Source organism: Bubalus bubalis, chromosome 3, assembly GCF_019923935.1.
Source record: "Bubalus bubalis isolate 160015118507 breed Murrah chromosome 3, NDDB_SH_1, whole genome shotgun sequence".
In the NCBI taxonomy this organism is placed as follows: domain Eukaryota; kingdom Metazoa; phylum Chordata; class Mammalia; order Artiodactyla; family Bovidae; genus Bubalus; species Bubalus bubalis.
This window is the reverse complement of record NC_059159.1, coordinates 70,391,626-70,409,632: the sequence shown is the minus strand read 5'-3', so window position 1 is coordinate 70,409,632 and position 18,007 is coordinate 70,391,626. Positions and strand designations below refer to the sequence as shown.

The following is an 18,007-nucleotide window of genomic DNA, read 5'->3' as shown; positions in this document are numbered from 1 at the left end:
CCAGGCAGGGCAGGGGCTGGGGGAGAAAGAGCAAGGAGTTGGGGGTGTGGAGGAAGTCAGTCATGGCCTCATGAAGCTGCTCATGGCTTTCTTGCAGGGGCCAAGTTCCCCATTAAGTGGACTGCCCCAGAGGCCATCCATTTTGGGGTGTTCACCATCAAAGCGGACGTGTGGTCATTTGGAATCCTCCTGATGGAAATTGTCACTTATGGGCGTGTGCCCTACCCAGGTAGGCAGCTGTGTCCTGCAGCGACCCTCCCGGCTCAGGGCCGTCCTGAGACGGCTGTGATGGCAGATGTCCCATCCTCAGGGCCTGGGGCTGCCCACCTGCGTGTCAGAATGGAGCCCCATGGTTGAAACTGAAACCCAGGTGTGCCGCTCTGGGGGTGGAGCGGGGCTTCCCTCCCTCCCCTCAGCATTGCTCTTGGAAACAGGACTGTGTCCCCTGCATCCAGCAGAGGTCAGTGAGCCCACAAACCTGGAATTCAGTTAAGGTTGGGTTCTGAATTCAAATCTCTTCCAGTTAGTTTGCCCTCAGTTGAGTGGCCAAGTGGTCCCTCCCTTGGCCTTCACCGTGGGTACAGCCCCCGAACCTCCATCCCGAGAGTCAACCTCCAGGCCGATCTGAAGGGCTTGGGCCCTTAGCAGCCTATGGGAGGGGCTGGGGCCTGTTCACCAAGCACCTGCTTGGTGAGTGATGCTCACCTGTGTGCCTGACAGCCCCAGGTAAGCAGGTAGCACCCCATCCAGGAGGAACTGCCCTGCACTGAGATTATCTACACTGTTCTCAAAGCAATAAAAAATAAATAGAGGGATGCGTAAAGGTGGCACCAACCGGGCTGAGGGCAGAGACAGCGGTGGATGCCTCGCGGGCCCCCGCCGGTCCTCAGCCACGTCCCTTCCACCTCCAGGGATGAGCAACCCCGAGGTCATCCGCAACCTGGAGCGCGGCTACCGCATGCCCCGCCCAGACTCGTGCCCGCCTGAGCTGTACAACGGCATCATCGCCGAGTGCTGGCGCAGCCGGCCGGAGGAGCGGCCCACCTTCGAGTTCCTGCAGTCAGTGCTCGAGGACTTCCACACGGCCACAGAGGACCAGTACGAGCTGCAGCCCTAGGCCCGCGTGCAAAACTGTCTGGCCTCAGCCCCAGATGCACCGAAAGGCGGGGAGCTGTCCGCACGCCCATTTCTCAGATGAGGAAACTAGAGGCAGCTGGGTCACGGCCTGGACTTTGGAGCAGGATCCAATCGCAGCGCCACACCTCTCCGGCTGAGGGCCCCTAGGCGACTTAGCCTCTTAGCGCCTCTTCACACTGGCAGAAAGGGGATGAACCACAATAGAACCTACCTCGCATGTTCCTCACGAGGATGACCCGGTGACGAGGATGACACACTCCTCGGTGTCCGTCATCACGTCACAGAAGGCTCCCTGTGCTGGCACCAGAAACGAGGAGTCGGCCACCGGCGACCTGAGTCCAGCGACTCTCACCTGACACAGACTGCGCTCAGCACTTTGGGACTTTTCGGAAATAAAGTCGCGAGACCTGAAGTTTCCCGTGTCGTTCTTGGCGACAAGCCTGGACATCGCATACCTGCCATTCGTGGTTGTATGAGTGGTGCCTCTAGGGGCTCGCAGATGGCACTGGGTTTCAAGAGGAAATCGAGGACCCCAGCCCCAAGACAAGGGCGCCATCTCTGCCTTTTACGGCAGCTAGAGTAGCGCCAGCAGGTGGCACTCTCACCTCAGACATCCTCAGCCTCCAGGTCTGAGTTGGGTAATAGTGAGAAGGGGGTTTGCTCAGCAGTGGCGCGTGCAAGGGAGGCGAGCAAGCCCCGGGCTCTGGGTCCCTGGACCGGGAGCATAAACAGGTGACTTGGGGATGGTAACACCAAGGAACGTTCCAAGCTCCGCACTGTTCATTGAAGCTCCCCATTTGTCATGTTTTTGTTTTGTTTATGCTAGATTTTACTTCTTTGAGCTGTTAGGTTTACAGAAAAATGAATGAAAAGTATAGAGAATCCCTATTTAACCCCTCATCCCGCCCCGCCCCCAACTTTCCCTACTGTTAACATCTTGCAATTGTAGCTATACATTTGTAAGGACTGATGAGCCAATACATTATTATTAACTGAAATCCATAGTTTACCTGTGTGGCTTCTCAGGTGGCGCAGTGGTAAAGAACCCATCTGCCAATGCAGGAGATGTAAGAGACATGAGTTTGATCCCTGGGTTGGGAAGATGCCCTGGAGGAGGGCATGGCAACCCACTCCAGTATTCTTGGACAGCGGAGCCTGGTGGGCTACAGCCCATGAGGTCGCAAAGAGTCGGATACATATGAAGCAACTCAGCATACAGTTTACCTTAGGATGCACTCTTTGCCTTGTGTTCTGTGAGTGTGGACCTATGTATACTCCCATGCCATCGTACAGGGTTACAGAATAGCTTCACTGTCATTCCCTGGGCTCCACCTGTTCTTCCCTCCCACCCTCCCCCAAACCTCTGGCCAACAACTTGCCATGTTTCAATTCCTCTGATCCTGTGACAGTCTGAACTGAACAGAGCTTCATAATCAGTCCATATTTATTGGGTATAAAGAGAGAGGTCTCCAGTGTTCTTGCCTGGAGAATCCCAGGAATGGGGGAGCCTGGTGGGCTGCCATCTATGGGGTCACACAGAGTCGGACACGACTGAAGTGACTTAGCGGCAGCAGCAGCAGATCCTATGATCCTTGTTTTAGAGATGAGGAAACCTGGGGCACAGAGAAAGTAAGTAACCAACCCAAGACCACACAGCTAGTAAATAGCGGAGTAAGGACTCACCACTCTTAACCATTCTTCCAGGAATATTCTGTCCAGATGTCTCAGACCATGCTCCCTCGAAGCCTTGGGCCTCCATGCTGGGCTCTCAGGAGAAGGAGGCTCACAGTAGACTAAGTGGCTGGGAGAAAGCCCACCTACCTCAAGCACAGCAGCCCCTCTTGCCTCTGGCTCACAAGCTCAGAGGCCTCACAAGGGTTATTTGAACAGAGTATGACTTTTAAATTGTTTTGAAAATCAATCATTTAGCCCAACCCTCACTCCATTCTCACCCTCTCACGAGTGGACACTGAGGCCTAAATAAGGACTCATAGTCACACCAGGTCCATAGACTGGGGCCAGGGTCTGGTCCTGCCTCTGCCCACCCCAGCTCACCCGCTTTCCTGAAGGGCAGATTGTAGTTTATTGAAGGCTTTTGTTTTTGAAAACAGACATCTTTGTATTTGTGTGTGTATGAAGTTGCTCAGTCGTATCCGACTCTTTGAAACCCCATGGTCTGTAGCCCACCAGGCTCTTCTGTCCATGGGATTTTCCAGACAAGAATACTGAAGTGTGTTGCTCTTTTCTCCTCCAGGGGATATTCCCAACCCAGGATCAAACCCATGTCTCCTGAGGCGTCTGCATTGGCAGATGTGTTCTTTACCACTGAGCCACCTGGGAAGCCCTTCTTGTATTTGAGAATTCTCCAAATCAGATTAATTAGCTCCCTGGAAAAACCTCATTTCTTAACCATGGCAAAAGAGCTATTCACTTGATGGAACAGAATCCAGAGCCTTTAAAACATTACTCACAGGACCTCCCTGGTGGTCCAGTGGTTAAGACTCCAGGCTTCCACTGCAGGGGGCGAGGGTTCAATCCCTGGTCCAGGAACTAAAATCCCACATGCCCTGGGGCACAGCCAAAAGAACAGTAAGCCAATATTTTTTTAAAAGTTACTAATGAGAATGGGGCCCCCAGGGCAGAGCACTTGACAGTTTACAGAGGGGTCCCCGGCTCTACGCGGCCTCTCAGATGTCGGCCGCCTGAGTGGCCGCCGGGTTCCTCCTAGTCCTGAACGAGGGGAGGTGGCAAGGCTGACGGTGCCACTCACCATCACATCACTGCAGGGGAGGGGCCGGAGCGCTGACCCTGGCTTCACGCCCAGCACTTGAGGGATCCAGCAAATAGCACTGAGGTGAAAAGCGAGGACTGGGGTGGACCCAACTCGTGCAGGGCAGGCTAAGTGGCCGTGTGGGGGGCTATCCTCTGAATAAGGATAAGCAAACCGCTCCGAGAGGATGACAGGAAGGTTTTGTGAGCGCCTGGCGGAAAAGCAAGGAGGAGAAATATCTGGTGCTGGTGGGACCACGGGCTGGATGGAGTCTCATCCTTGAGACAGTAACTGTGGTCCCCGGAGAGGTGAGGTGGCCAGAGTCCTTGCCCATGAGATGGGGATTCTGTTGATAACTCACGGGGTGACGACTCCACCTGACAGCAGCCAAGAACATAAAAATAGCCATCAGGGAGTGTCCAGAAGATACTGGGGAAAATTAAAATTTCTGGGCAGAATGGTGGGTGTGTGGAAAGATCTGGCTGGCACCTGCAGGGACTTTTTGACCTTTCAGTTCCTCCTTGGCCATGAAGGGCTCCAGCGATGAGGAAGACAAGAATCTGCTCCCAAAGGGCTCTTAAATACACCTCACTCGTGGGAGCATGTGTCTCACATCCATTGCTGTGATCACAGCGAGGATGCTGGAGCAGTGCTGCACACCTTTGTTACCTGCCCGGTGCCACGCTCCTACTTCAGTTTGTGCCACATGACACCTGCCAGATGACAACCTCAGAACCCATTCTGTTACTAGGCCCCTTTGTAGATAAGAAAACCTCGTCTGTGAGAGGTAAGGTCACCTGCGGAGCTCGGGCATCGGGGACGCAAGCCCAGGTGAGCCTCAGTGCAGAGCCCATTCCAGTGGGGAGTTCCTGGGAGAACGAGGAGGTTAGGCTTTGCTGGAGGCAGAGCTGGCGCTGCCCCAGACCCATCCACAGGCTGGGCCCAGACCCCTGTGGCCTCGTTCCCGGGCCACTTGTCCATTGTGCTGTGGAAGGACAGGCTTCGGAGGAACCAGGAAGTGTTCACTCCACCTCTTGGATCTGCCTCTTACTGGCTGCCAAACCCCTGGCCAGTTACTTAGCCTCTCTTGGCCTCAGTTGCACTGTCTTTAAAATGGACACAAACATACTAGCTCACAGGGAAGCCAAGGGTAAGCTGAGATAATGTGCATGAAGCTTCGGGTATGGGTTGTATGTGCGGTAGGAGGTCAGCACACAATCGCTCCCCCACCTGCCGGGGGCCCAGTACAGACAGCATCTCCCTGGGGTCATGTGGGGGTCAGTGTGGGAGCCCAGCCTGCTCACCCCCAGCCCCTCCGACGTGGGGGTCAGTGTGGGAGCCCAGCCTGCTCACCCCCAGCCCCTCCGCCTCTGTTTCAAATCAGTTTGGCCCCTGGGCCACCAGGTTCCTGTGGGTAGCAGAGGCTGACAGGGCTGATGGGAGCCAGTCCCAAGGGGTCTGAAGGCAGATTACTGAGGACTGATGAGGTGAAGGGGACAACTGCCCATAAGCTGACAGCATCGCTGTGAGGAAGGAGGGCAGGAGGGCAGGGGGTCCCTAATCTTGGCCTGATGTCTCCTGGAAGGAGGAGGGTCCCCTCTGGGGGTGCCTCTGCTGGAGCATTTCCTTTTAGGCCAAGGTCACTCTGCAGGCTCTTGGTTAAAATTAACCTCTTGCTCATCGCTCTGGACTGAATGGCCTTTTCCATGAGCCACCAGGACTTGGCCTTTCATGGATGAGCTGGGCTGTGTGCCCTCCGCTCTCCAGAGAGAAGTGGAATCTGTGGCCTCTGTTCTGGAAACTGGACAAGAGGGGTGGGGCATGTGCATATGATGCTGTGCATATGCACACATGGGCTGGCCTGCACGCATGGGTAGCTAAGCAGACCAGGGCACCTGGTGTGTGCTAAGCTGCTTCATTAATGTCCAACTCTGTGCAACCCTATGGACCATAGCCCACCAGGCTGCTCTGTCCATGGGATTCTCCAGGCCAGAATACTGGAGTGGGTTGTCATGCCCTCCTCCAGGGAATCTTCCTGACCCAGGGACTGAACCTGTGTCTCTTAAGTCTCCTACATTGGCAGCCAGGTTCTTTATCACTAGTGCCACTTGGGAAGCAGGGCACCTGGGGAAGAGACAAGTTAGACTTGCACAAGCTTCTTGCCATTGGCCTTATTTCTTGGTTGTGTTATTTCTTTCTTACTCATTTTTAGCCCCTAGATTTGAACAGTTGACCTACTGCACCCCATGCACCACACACGAGATTAAGAAAAATACGCAGTGCCTCTTGAATCCCAGATGACCCACGGAGACTCATTGAGTGAGCAAATGATAAAGCAAAATGCAGAAAGCTTTGGCCAGATGGTCCCTTCTGTTGAGCTGGGCTGTGTCTTTTTCCCACTGTGTCCACAGCCCTTGGCACAAAGCTGGAAGCATAGAAAGTCCTCGGTGGGTATTTGTCAAATACATGAGTGAATGGGAACAAGTTGCTGTTTTACTCTTTGCCCACATCCCAGAGATAGTAACATGTTAAAGTCAAAATGAGGCACCCAACTGGGGCTCAGGCAAGGATGGTTTGAGCCACATCAGAAAGGGGCTGAGGCTAGGAAGAAAAGAGCCAGTGGTTGAGGCTCTGGAGGCTGGAGTCCTGCTCAGCCAGGAGGCCTTTGCAAGTCAGCTGACACCTTGAGCCTGAGTCGTCTCTCATCAGCTGCACCCACTAACTGGGTCCCTGCCTGAGCAGATGAGATAGTCAATACCTCTCCTGTCCCTCACAGAAAGCCTGGTACATGGCAGGCATTCAACAGAAGAGTAACTGTTAATGCTAGTACCAGATATCTACCAAAGAAAGGTGGGCTAAACTTCCAGAAGCAAAGGATGAGGTGGGTTGCTGCTAATCCTGCAAAGGGGACTTCCCTAGTAGCACAGTGGATAAGCATCCGCCTGCCAATGCAGGGAACGGGGGTTTGACCCCTGGTCTGGGAAGATTCAATATGCTGAGGAGCACCTAAGCCCATGTGCCACAATCACTGAGCCCTCAACTAGAGTGGCCCCCACTCACCACAACTAGAAAAAGCCCATGCGAAGCAATGAAGACCCAGTGCAGCAAAAACAAATAATTTTTTAAAAATCCTGCAAAAGAAAGCCTCAGGAGGGACATGAATGAGTTAAGAGTGTCAGACAAGGGGAAATTTTTGCAGTAGCTGTATAACAAAGGAAAGAAAACTTGAGTCCTTCCTATTTCTAGGGCTTCCCTGGTGGCTTGGATGATAAAGAATCTGCCTTCAGTGCAGGAGGCCTGGGTTGGACCCCTGGGTCGGGAAGATCCCCTGGAGAAGGAAATGGCTAGTCACTCCAATATTCTTGCCTAAAAAAATTCCATGGACAGAGGAGTCTGGTGGGCTACAGTCCACAGGGTCGTAAAGAGTTGGATACGACTGAGCAACTAACACTTTCCTGTTTCTAAACAACCAAAAGACTAGTGGACAAATACTGGACATGAGTACTGGACAGAAAGTGAGTGAAGTTGCTCAGTCGTGTCCGACTCTTTGTGACGCCATGGACTGGGGCCCACCAGGCTCCTCCATCCATGGAATTTTCTAGGCCAGAGTACTGGAGTGGGGTGCCATTTCCTTCTCCAGGGGATCTTCCCAACCCAGGGATCGAAGCCAGGTCTCCAGCATTGCAGGCAGACGCTTTACCGTCTGAGCCACCAGGGAAGCTAATAACATAGGCAAGGTTGCCTGATCACAGCAGTAAGTGGAAAAGTGAAAATTAAATAGGTAATCAATATTTTTGCCATCAGAATGGCAAAAATAACAATATTGCTCATTTCTGATGACAATGTAGGAAACTAGTTACCTTCATCTAGTGTTGACAAGAGTGTTATTTGATTTAAAAAAATGTTCTGGGGAGCATTTTCGGCAGCACCATTGAAAATCTGGGATGCTTGTACTCAGTGGTGAAGTAATTGCACTTCTAGAAAATGATGGTACACTAAGACCTAACCCTAACCCTCCTTCTCAAAGATATGTGAAAGTTACCTCTCACGGCCACTTTCTGTCATCGCAACAGCAAACATCGAAAACAACTTGAGGGATTTCCCTAGTGGTCCAGTGGTTAGGACTCCAAGCTTCCAATGCAGGGGAGGCAGATTCAATCCCTGGTTAGGGAACTAAGATCCCACAGGCCTCAGGACAATTAGCCAGCGGGCCACAATTAGAGAAACCCACATGCGGCAACCGAGACTCAAGGCAACCAAATAAATATTTTAAAAGTTAAAAAAAAGAAAAGAAAGCAATTTGAAGGTACAGCAAAGAGGAAGATATAAGTAAATTAAGGAACATGTATTTTGTGGACTAGAATTCTGTCATTAAAATGAATGGGGCACTTCCTTATGATGTGAAAACATGCCCAAGACATGTCAAGGGTTCAGGACGGGGAAGGTGCAGAAAAAGATGTATGGCATGAATTCACACACACAATTTTGGTATTTATCACACCCACTCTCACATGTATGTAAATGTGCAGTAAAGGGACCAGAGAGAGCCCAGCCTGACCTGGGCTGGCGGTGGGGACTCAGGGGACAAAGGCAGATAAGGCAAGGGCTCACAGTTGACTCGTCCTTGGCTGGAAATCTTTTAGAATGAGAATGCAGTAATGCACTTGAAGGAAAAAAGCCAGGCAGCGTCAGTGATGGATTGCACGATGCAATTGTGCCTGGTGGCAGAGAAGGGATGACGTGACCCCGGGGTTGGGTCCCGCCCTGGGGCTCCAATCAGCCTCCTGATGCGGGGCCTCATTTGCCGCCCCCCATTTCAGCCCATTTCCTCTCCAGATAGCGCCCCCCCACCACCAGGTTATCAGCGGCTGCCTCGCGGGGAGGCCAGCCCTGCACCACACCTTTAATGTGCCGTCAGCAGGCTTATCGTCCCTGCAGGGAGGGAGGCCAGCGGGAGGTCCAGGGACCAGACGCGGCTGGTGGATCGTGACCAAGCCCCTCCCCTGGCAAAGGCCGGCATCCTAATGGGCTGGGGGTTGGGAGCCGAACTTCCCACCACCAGCGTCTCCTCCCTCCATGGCTCGGACATCCCCATGACAGTCTTCAAGCCTCAGGAGCCCTCTCTCTCTCTTTTTTTGATGTGGACCATTCCTTTCTAAGTCTTTATTGAATTTGTTACAATATTGTTTCTGTTTTATGTTTTGGTTTTTTGGTCTCAAGGCGCGTGGGATCTTAGCTCCCCCACCAGGGATCTACCCGCACCCCCTGCACTGTAAGATAAAGTCTTAACCACTGGACCGCCAGGGACGTCCTCATCTCTTTCTGCTGCTGCTGCTGCTAGGTCGCTTCAGTCGTGTCCGACTCTGTGCGACCCCATAGACGGCAGCCCACCAGGCTCCCCCGTCCCTGGGATTCTCCAGGCAAGAACACTGGAGTGGGTTGCCATTTCCTTCTCCAATGCATGAAAGTGAAAAGCGAAAGTGAAGTCGCTCAGTCGTGTCCGACTCTTAGCGACCCCATGGACTGCAGCCCGCCAGTGGTAACAGTAATGTCACCAGAATGGATTGCATGCCCTCCATGGGCCTGCTGCTGTGCTGGGTGGTGGGTCTGCTTTTTTGCTTCTTAATCTTTCTACCCAACAGGGAGGAAGCTCTAGAGATATTAAGTGACTAAGGTCTCCAACAAATACAAGGCAGAACCAGGATCTGAATGCAGGCCACTGAATACGCATCAGCCGGGAAAGCAGGGGGTCCCAGTGGATCTCATCAGCTCCAGCCCTGGTCTCCCCCAGGGGCCTGGACCCTAGAAGTGGCTCCCCTTAGCTTTGTCAGTGAGAGAGGGACCCTCTCCATTGGGGGTGACTCATGTGAATGCCATTACCCTTGAGCCCCACTAATTGAGACCTGTGTCTCCTGGCTTTTTGAGGGACTCAGTGAGGTGGAAGGTGCACCTCATGGGATCAAATACCCGCCCGGCAAGGCCTCTCTGAACCCCTGAGACTCCAGGCAAAACAGCACCCAGGTGAACTGCGAGAAGAGACAGGGCAGACGGGGGAGGTGGATGCAGAGAGCCTGATGGGGACACAGGTGGCAGCTGCCCACGGCTGGAGGCACCTGCAGAGTGTTTTCCACAGTGGAGTTGGGGTGGGGGTGGTCGATGGCCGAGTGGGGCTTCATCTCTGTGGGGACTCTTTCTGAGCTGAACACTGATCTTGCTGACTCAGATTCACCCAGCACACATGGCATGAGCACTGACTGGGTGCCTGGAGCTAGGTACTCGGCACGCATCATTCCAATGGTGAAAACACCATAAGAAGACTCAGGTGAGGAAACCGAGGCCCAGGGGAGTGGGTGGCTTGCTCAGATTTACATGGTTTAGACTTCCAGCCCAGTCCCCTTCCGCTTCTCCTCAGCTGGTGACGTTTGCAGGACGGCAGACCCAGCTGCTTGCAGCACAACTGCCTCTGGATAAACTGCGGAAAACAGGCAGCTGGATGAGAAAGGACTTGAGCATGAAAGATATCAGAATTCCAATCCAGAAAACAATCTGGAATTGTTTTCCCAGCAAATTTTCTTGAGTCAGTGTGATCTTCTCAATATTAGGCTGGACCATATGAAACTGCCATTTTTGTTGGTCAAAATAATTGAATATTAGCAATTTTGTGTGGTTTATCCTAAGACTATTTAAGAAAAAAAAAATTCTGGAGACAGAGGGCTGGAGGAAATGACCCTTGTCTGGCTCAGGAGTCTATGATTTGTCCCTTGAGTTTAACTGCAAGTATGATTAGCCTTCCTGGGACAATGGCTGTGACCCAATATTTCCTACACTGACGAGAGGTGACAAACACATGGTCTTGGACAAGTCCCTTCCCCCTGTGGCCGGTGAGTCTTAATGCTGATGTGCTGTGGGTTGATGTCCTTGTTCCCTGGGAGTGGGGTTGGGGTGGGACCGGTGGTGGGCAATCTACCCACTGACACAGAAATCCTCAACCCTCTCTTCCACCTTCTCTCTGAGTTCCTGAAGCCCCACAAGGATTCCTGCACCCAGGCTCATGTAAGGGCTTGGTGGGAATTCCAGTGGGCTTCAATCTAGGACTCTGGAGTGAGGCGGGGCTCTGGAGCTGACTCACCTGGATTAACATCCCGGTGGGGTCACTTCCCAGGTGGGGAGTGCCCCAGGTATGGCATTTACCCCTCTCTGCTCCATACCTGGGTTTCCCCAGCCACAGAATCTGGACAATGCCCGTGCCTGCCTCCAGGGCTGGGGGAGGGCGAGGGCGGTGGTGTCTGTAACATGCCTGGGAGACGCTAGCAGTACTGGCATTATTGTCCCTGCAGGCAGCGGGCATTCGTTACACACCCCGTGAGGAGCCAGGACTGGTCCAGAGGCCTGTGGCAGCCTCCCTTAGCTTTCCTCTTCGCTCCACCCCCGCCCTTGTCCCGGCTGCATCGTTGGTGGTCCTGGGCCCACCGCAGCACTGAATCCCTGCGATAACTCTGGGGTCACAGGGGTCAGCCTGCGGCCAGCAGCTGCTCAGGCCTCCGGATCTCTCCACGCTCCCTGCTGATTGGGGGCTGAACTGGAGGCTCGAGAATCTCTGAGAAGTTGGTGTAAACACTGAGATGGACACGACAGCATCCGTCGCAAATCTGGATGAGCTGGGAAGCGTCCTTCTCTCTGCTGGGGGAGCCACAGGCCTGGGGGACTGGAATCCTTCCACAGGCCTGGAAGGCAGCATCTGATCCTAGGAGGACCTGATCTAGGGACCCAGTGCTGCGGGTACCATGTGCAGATGGTAGAGTAAGTGGTAAGCCACCTCTGAGGCCCCCTTTCCTGAAACACTGCCCCTCTGGCTCACTTACTCCTGATAATCCCCATATACGTCTTTGCAATCATGGGACCACTGTGAACTTCGGTCTCTTCCGCAAATGGAGGATAATGCCTCCTCTTGCTTGGCCTGGAATGTTTGTGAACACTGGACTGTGCAGTGCCCAGCGCAGGGCCTAGACACTGAAAAGCACTCAGGACCAGTTAGCACCTTCCCACTTTGAGTTCTCCCCTCTCCAAAAGCCCTTTCCTAAGATGCTAAGATCCCTGGGAGAGAGGCAGGCTGGTCTATGACATCTATCAGTGAAGGAAAATGAAGAATTACAGAACTCTGAAGCCAGAAGACCTCTGCCAATCTGGGCAAGCCCAGTCACAGTTCCCTCAAAAAGGCTGCAGGACTCGTGGTCAGCAGGGTCAGTCAGGCTCTCCATTCACCAAGTCTGCGTGCTTGGAGCAGGCTCTCAACCTCCTGAACCTCAGCATCCAGGTCTTAACGTGCAGGTAATAAGGACATCCGCTCCACTGACCCCACATTCATAAGGTAAGATACAAGGGACTCCCCTGGCAGTCCAGGGGTTAAGACGTTGCCTTCCAAAGCAGGGAGTGCAGCTTCAAGCCCTGATCAGATAGCTAAGATCCCATATGCCTCAGGGCCAAAAAACCAAAACATAAAACTGAAACAATGTAACAAGTTCAATAAAGACATTTTAAAAGATCTTTTTAAAAAATGTCATTAAAAAAACAAAAACAAAAACAAGTGAGGCACAAGAAAATTTCTCACTAATTATTTGCATTGCTTTCAGAAGCTCAAGTAGCTAAGTGTTTCCCCAAGTTAGCTGGGGACCAGACTCACCTAGCCTGATCCCCACGCCTCCTCCCTTCCCTGGTCTAGCAAGGCAGCCAGTCTGGGGTCTAGAGACCTAGCAACCCAGGGCTCCAGCACTGCAAGTCCTAATTCAATACTAGGAGCTGTTGTGTAGGAACTGCTCGCTGTGGGCCACACCCTCCACTTTCATCCCCAGAGTACAGAGGCCCAGAGCAGACAGGCCCCAACCTACCTTTCCAGTCTTCCCATGGGCAGCATGTGCCACGCACGATGCAAACTCAAGGGATACACAGAGTCAGTCACCGCCCCTGCCTATGAGGGGAATATGACTAAATTATAATCAAAACCTCAAAGTAATGGGGACCATTGTCTGTTAAGTGTCTCCTATGTCCAAGTACTTACTACACCTTTGGAATTTGATTCTATTCCTTAAGTCTATCCTTATGAAGTTGGTCCTATTCTTGTGCCCATTATATGGATGAGAAAACTGAGGACAAATCCCCAGCTGAGACTGGATCACAACTTAGGTCCTTCTGACACCAAAATTCTTGCTCTTGTTCTTACCATTCTTCCTAAATATCCTCCCCATTAGTCTTGTGGATTAAATCCCTACTCCAAGCACACCTTCCAACCTCTTGTAGCTCTAAACACTGGAGCTGGTCCATTTGGTCCCTGTGAAACACTGCCTTGTCTCCTACATGTGAGCCTCTCACCGCCAATGCTGAACAGTTCTCCAGGGCAGGGCTGCCTCGACTTCCCTTTGAACAGTCCTGCCAGCTTCTGACTCAGGTGTCAGCCAGGCCCCAGGTGACCCCGATCTGAGTCACAATGGTGACACAGAAGGTCAACTTGCAGCCCCCTGGTGAGCATCCTTCCCCTGAGGGCTGTACCGCTTCCATTTCTGGCCTCTCCCTCCAATTCCCACTCGAAATCCATGACACCAAGTGGGGAATCCATGTCTACAGCATTGCCCTGCCCTAACCAGTTAGAAATCCCATAATTAATCAGTTGATTGATTAATTAATACATAAAGGAGAGGGAGAAAGGAAGAGGAAGATTCTGACCCATTAGGCCTGATGGAGCCCATCCTGACTGGTAGAAATTGCCAGGAGGTGTCTGGAACATCTGCAAACCACAAAAGTGAGTGTAAGCTCCCCGAGAGCAGCCAGTGTGTTTCTTGCCGCGTCCCTGGCCTAGAACAGGGCTTGGCATACAGTTACTGCTCAGTGTCTTAAATAATCGTCATTCTTCCTGTTTGCTCTGGTCCCTCTGGCTCCTCCTCCCTCCCCATCACCCCACCTGGCTTCCCAGTGTCCCTCACACAACCTCGTTCTCCCCACCTCCCCCACCTCTAATCTCCCCTGTACCAGACTCAGGGTCCCAGCCCCATTGCCCCAGCCTCCACCTGCCTGAGAGGGTTGGAGAGTCAGGAAGTAATTGCTTAGTAAGTGATCAATACATTGGCATCTTCAGATACTTAAAACTTTGATTTTTAACAAAATTTTTGTTTTATACTGGAGTATAGCCTATTAACAATGTTGTGACAGTTTCAGGTGGACAGCAAAGAGACTCAGCCACACATATACATGTATCCATTCTCTCTCAAGCTCCCCTCCCATCCAGGCTGTCACATAACACTGAGCAGAGTTCCCTGTATGGTAGGTCCTTGTTGGTGATCCATTTAAAATACAGCAGGGCGTACATGTCAATCTCAAACTCCCTAACTATCCCTCCTCCCCCCTCCCCACCCGATCCTTCCCCACTAACAACCATATATTCGTTCTCTATCTGAAAACATTTTGATCACTTTAATTTTGATCTCCTCTCTTGGTCAGGACTGTTCATAACCATCTGTTTAAAGACCTACATTTACTTTTCACTCTTTCTCCACACATGCCTTAAAGTAAGCCCCAAACTACTTCAGATCAGCTTCCTCCAGCAGACTCTCCCCTTTACCCTGTAAAACTAAGCTTCCCTTGCTTCTCTCTAGATTTGCCCATTGGCCTCCATAGTTCATGCTTTCAAACTGCAATTCCTCTGCATATTCTCAAATCAACTCACTTTCACTGTGTGTGTGTGTGTGTGTGTGTGTGTGTTTTAAGTAAGTTGCAAATAAGAGGTGGCAAGACATGCCAGGAAGGGAAAACAAAGGGACTAGAAAATTTCCAGCTAAAAATCAGGACTGAATTTCCAGTACCTGCCTTAGGCAGGCTAGAGGGTGGGTGGGGACTGCAGGGTGTAAGAACTCTGGAGCCAGTGAGACCCCCACATTTCTTTTTTTTTCTTTTTTAACTTTGCAATATTGTATTGGTTTTGCCATATATCAAAATGAATCCACCACAGGTAAACATGTGTTCCCCATCCTGAACCCTCCTCCTTCCTCCCTCCCCATACCATACCTCTGGGTCGTCCCAGTGCACCAGCCCCAAGCATCCAGTATCGTGCATCGAACCTGGACTGGAGACTCGTTTCATATATGATATTATACATATTTCAATACCATTCTCCCAAATCATCCCACCCTCTCCCTCTCCCACAGAGTCCAAAAGATTGTTCTATACATCAGTGTCTCTTTTGCTGTCTCGCATACAGGGTTATTGTTACCATCTTTCTAAATTCCATATATATGCGTTAGTATACTGTATTGGTGTTTTTCTTTCTGGCTTACTTCACTCTGTATAATAGGCTCCAGTTTCATCCACCTCATTAGAACTGATTCAAATGTATTCTTTTTAATGGCTGAGTAATACTCCATTGTGTATATGTACCACAGCTTTCTTATCCATTCATCTGCTGATGGACATCTAGGTTGCTTCCACATCCTGGCTATTATAAACAGTGCTGCGATGAACATTGGGGTACATGTGTCTCTTTCCCTTCTGGTTTCCTCAGTGTGTATGCCCAGCAGTGGGATTGTTGGATCATAAGGCAGTTCTATTTCCAGTTTTTTAAGGAATCTCCACACTGTTCTCCATAGTGGCTGTACTAGTTTGCATTCCCACCAACAGTGTAAGAGGGTTCCCTTTTCTCCACACCCTTTCCAGCATTTATTGCTTGTAGACTTTTGGATCGCAGCCATTCTGACTGGCGTGAAATGGTACCTCATAGTGGTTTTGATTTGCATTTCTCTGATAATGAGTGATGTTGAGCATCTTTTCATGTGTTTGTTAGCCATCTGTATGTCTTCTCTGGAGAAATGTCTATTTAGTTCTTTGGCCCATTTTTTGATTGGGTCATTTATTTTTCTGGAGTTGAGCTGTAGGAGTTGCTTGTATATTTTTGAGATTAGTTGTTTGTCAGTTGCTTCATTTGCTATTATTTTCTCCCATTCTGAAGGCTGTCTTTTCACCTTGCTAATAGTTTCCTTTGTTGTGCAGAAGCTTTTAAGTTTAATTAGGTCCCATTTGGTTTTTTTTTTTTTGCTTTTATTTCCAATATTCTGGGAGGTGGGTCATAGAGGATCCTGCTGTGATTTTACCTATGTTCTCCTCTAAGAGTTTTATAGTTTCTGGTCTTACGTTTAGATCTTTAATCCATTTTGAGTTTATTTTTGTGTATGGTGTTAGAAAGTGTTCTAGTTTCATTCTTTTACAAGTGGTTGACCAGTTTTCCCAGCACCACTTGTTAAAGAGATTGTCTTTAATCCATTGTATATTCTTGCCTCCTTTGTCAAAGATAAGGTGTCCATATGTGCGTGGATTATCTCTGGGCTTTCTATTTTGTTCCATTGATCTGTATTTCTGTCTTTGTGCCAGTACCATACTGTCTTGATGACTGTGGCTTTGTAGTAGAGCCTGAAGTCAGGCAGGTTGATTCCTCCAGTTCCCTTCTTCTTTCTCAAGATAGCTTTGGCTATTCGAGGTTTTTTGTATTTCCATACAAATTGTGAAATTATTTGTTCTAGCTCTGTGAAGAATACAGTTGGTAGCTTGATAGGGATTGCATTGAATCTATAAATTGCTTTGGGTAGTATACTCATTTTCACTATATTGATTCTTCCAATCCATGAACATGGTATATTTCTCCATCTATTAGTGTCCTCTTTGATTTCTTTCACCAGTGTTTTATAGTTTTCTATATATAGGTCTTTAGTTTCTTTAGGTAGATATATTCCTAAGTATTTTATTCTTTTCATTGCAATGGTGAATGGAATTGTTTCCTTAATTTCTCTTCCTATTTTCTCATTATTAGTGTATGGGAATGCAAGGGATTTCTGGGTGTTGATTTTATATCCTGCAACTTTACTATATTCATTGATTAGTTCTAGTAATTTTCTGGTGGAATCTTTAGGGTTTTCTATGTAGAGGATCATGTCATCTGCAAACAGTGAGAGTTTTACTTCTTCTTTTCCAATTTGGATTCCTTTTATTTCTTTTTCTGCTCTGATTGCTGTGGCCAAAAATATGTTGAATAGTAATAGTGAAAGTGGGCACCCTTGTCTTGTTCCTGACTTTAGAGGAAATGCTTTCAATATTTCACCATTGAGGATAATGTTTGCTGTGGGTTTGTCATATATAGCTTTTATTATGTTGAGGTATGTTCCTTCTAGTCCTGCTTTCTGGAGAGTTTTTATCATAAATGGATGTTGAATTTTGTCAAAGGCTTTCTCTGCATCTATTGAGATAATCATATGGTCTTTATTTTTCAATTTGTTAATGTGGTGTATTACATTGATTGATTTGTGGATATTGAAAAATCCTTGCATCCCTGGGATAAAGCCCACTTGGTCATGGTGTATGATCTTTTAAATGTGTTGTTGGATTCTGATTGCTAGAATTTTGTTAAGGATTTTTGCATCTATGTTCATCAGTGATATTGGCCTGTAGTTTTCTTTTTTTGTGGCATCTTTGTCAGGTTTTGGTATTAGGGTGATGGTGGCCTCACAGAATGAGTTTGGAAGTTTACCTTCCTCTGCAACTTTCTGGAAGAGTTTGAGTAGGATAGGTGTTAGCCCTTCTCTAAATTTTTGGTAGAATTCAGCTGTGAAGCCGTCTGGACCTGGGCTTTTGTTTGCTGGAAGATTTTTGATTACAGTTTCAATTTCCTTGCTTGTGATGGGTCTGTTAAGATTTTCTATTTCTTCCTGGTCGAGTTTTGGAAAGTTGTACTTTTCTAAGAATTTGTCCATTTCTTCCACGTTGTCCATTTTATTGGCATATAATTGTTGATAGTAGTCTCTTATGATCCTTTGTATTTCTGTGTTGTCTGCTGTGATCTCTCCATTTTCATTTCTAATTTTATTGATTTGATTTTTCTCCCTTTGTTTCTTATGAGTCTGGCTAATGGTTTGTCAATTTTATTTATCCTTTCAAAGAACCAGCTTTTGGCTTTACTGATTTTTGCTATGGTTTCTTTTGTTTCTTTTGCATTTATTTCTGCCCTAATTTTTAAGATTTCTTTCCTTCTACTAACCCTGGGGTTCTTCATTTCTCCCTTTTCTAGTTGCT

General features: G+C 49.5%; 1 protein-coding gene across 8 annotated transcripts in view; it reads left to right on the top strand.

The window, feature by feature from the left end:
• The window catches only part of BLK (BLK proto-oncogene, Src family tyrosine kinase), a 52,039-nt gene extending 50,490 nt beyond the window's left edge, over window positions 1-1,549 (top strand). For all 8 annotated transcript variants that reach the window (XM_044939698.1, XM_044939702.1, XM_006060246.3 and 5 more), the window contains 2 exons: window positions 98-229; window positions 912-1,549. In XM_044939698.1, the coding sequence (XP_044795633.1) occupies window positions 98-229; window positions 912-1,117 (338 nt within the window). In that variant the 3' untranslated portion in view covers window positions 1,118-1,549. The remainder of the gene's footprint in view (window positions 1-97; window positions 230-911) is intronic.
• Window positions 1,550-18,007: the final 16,458 nt, after the last annotated feature.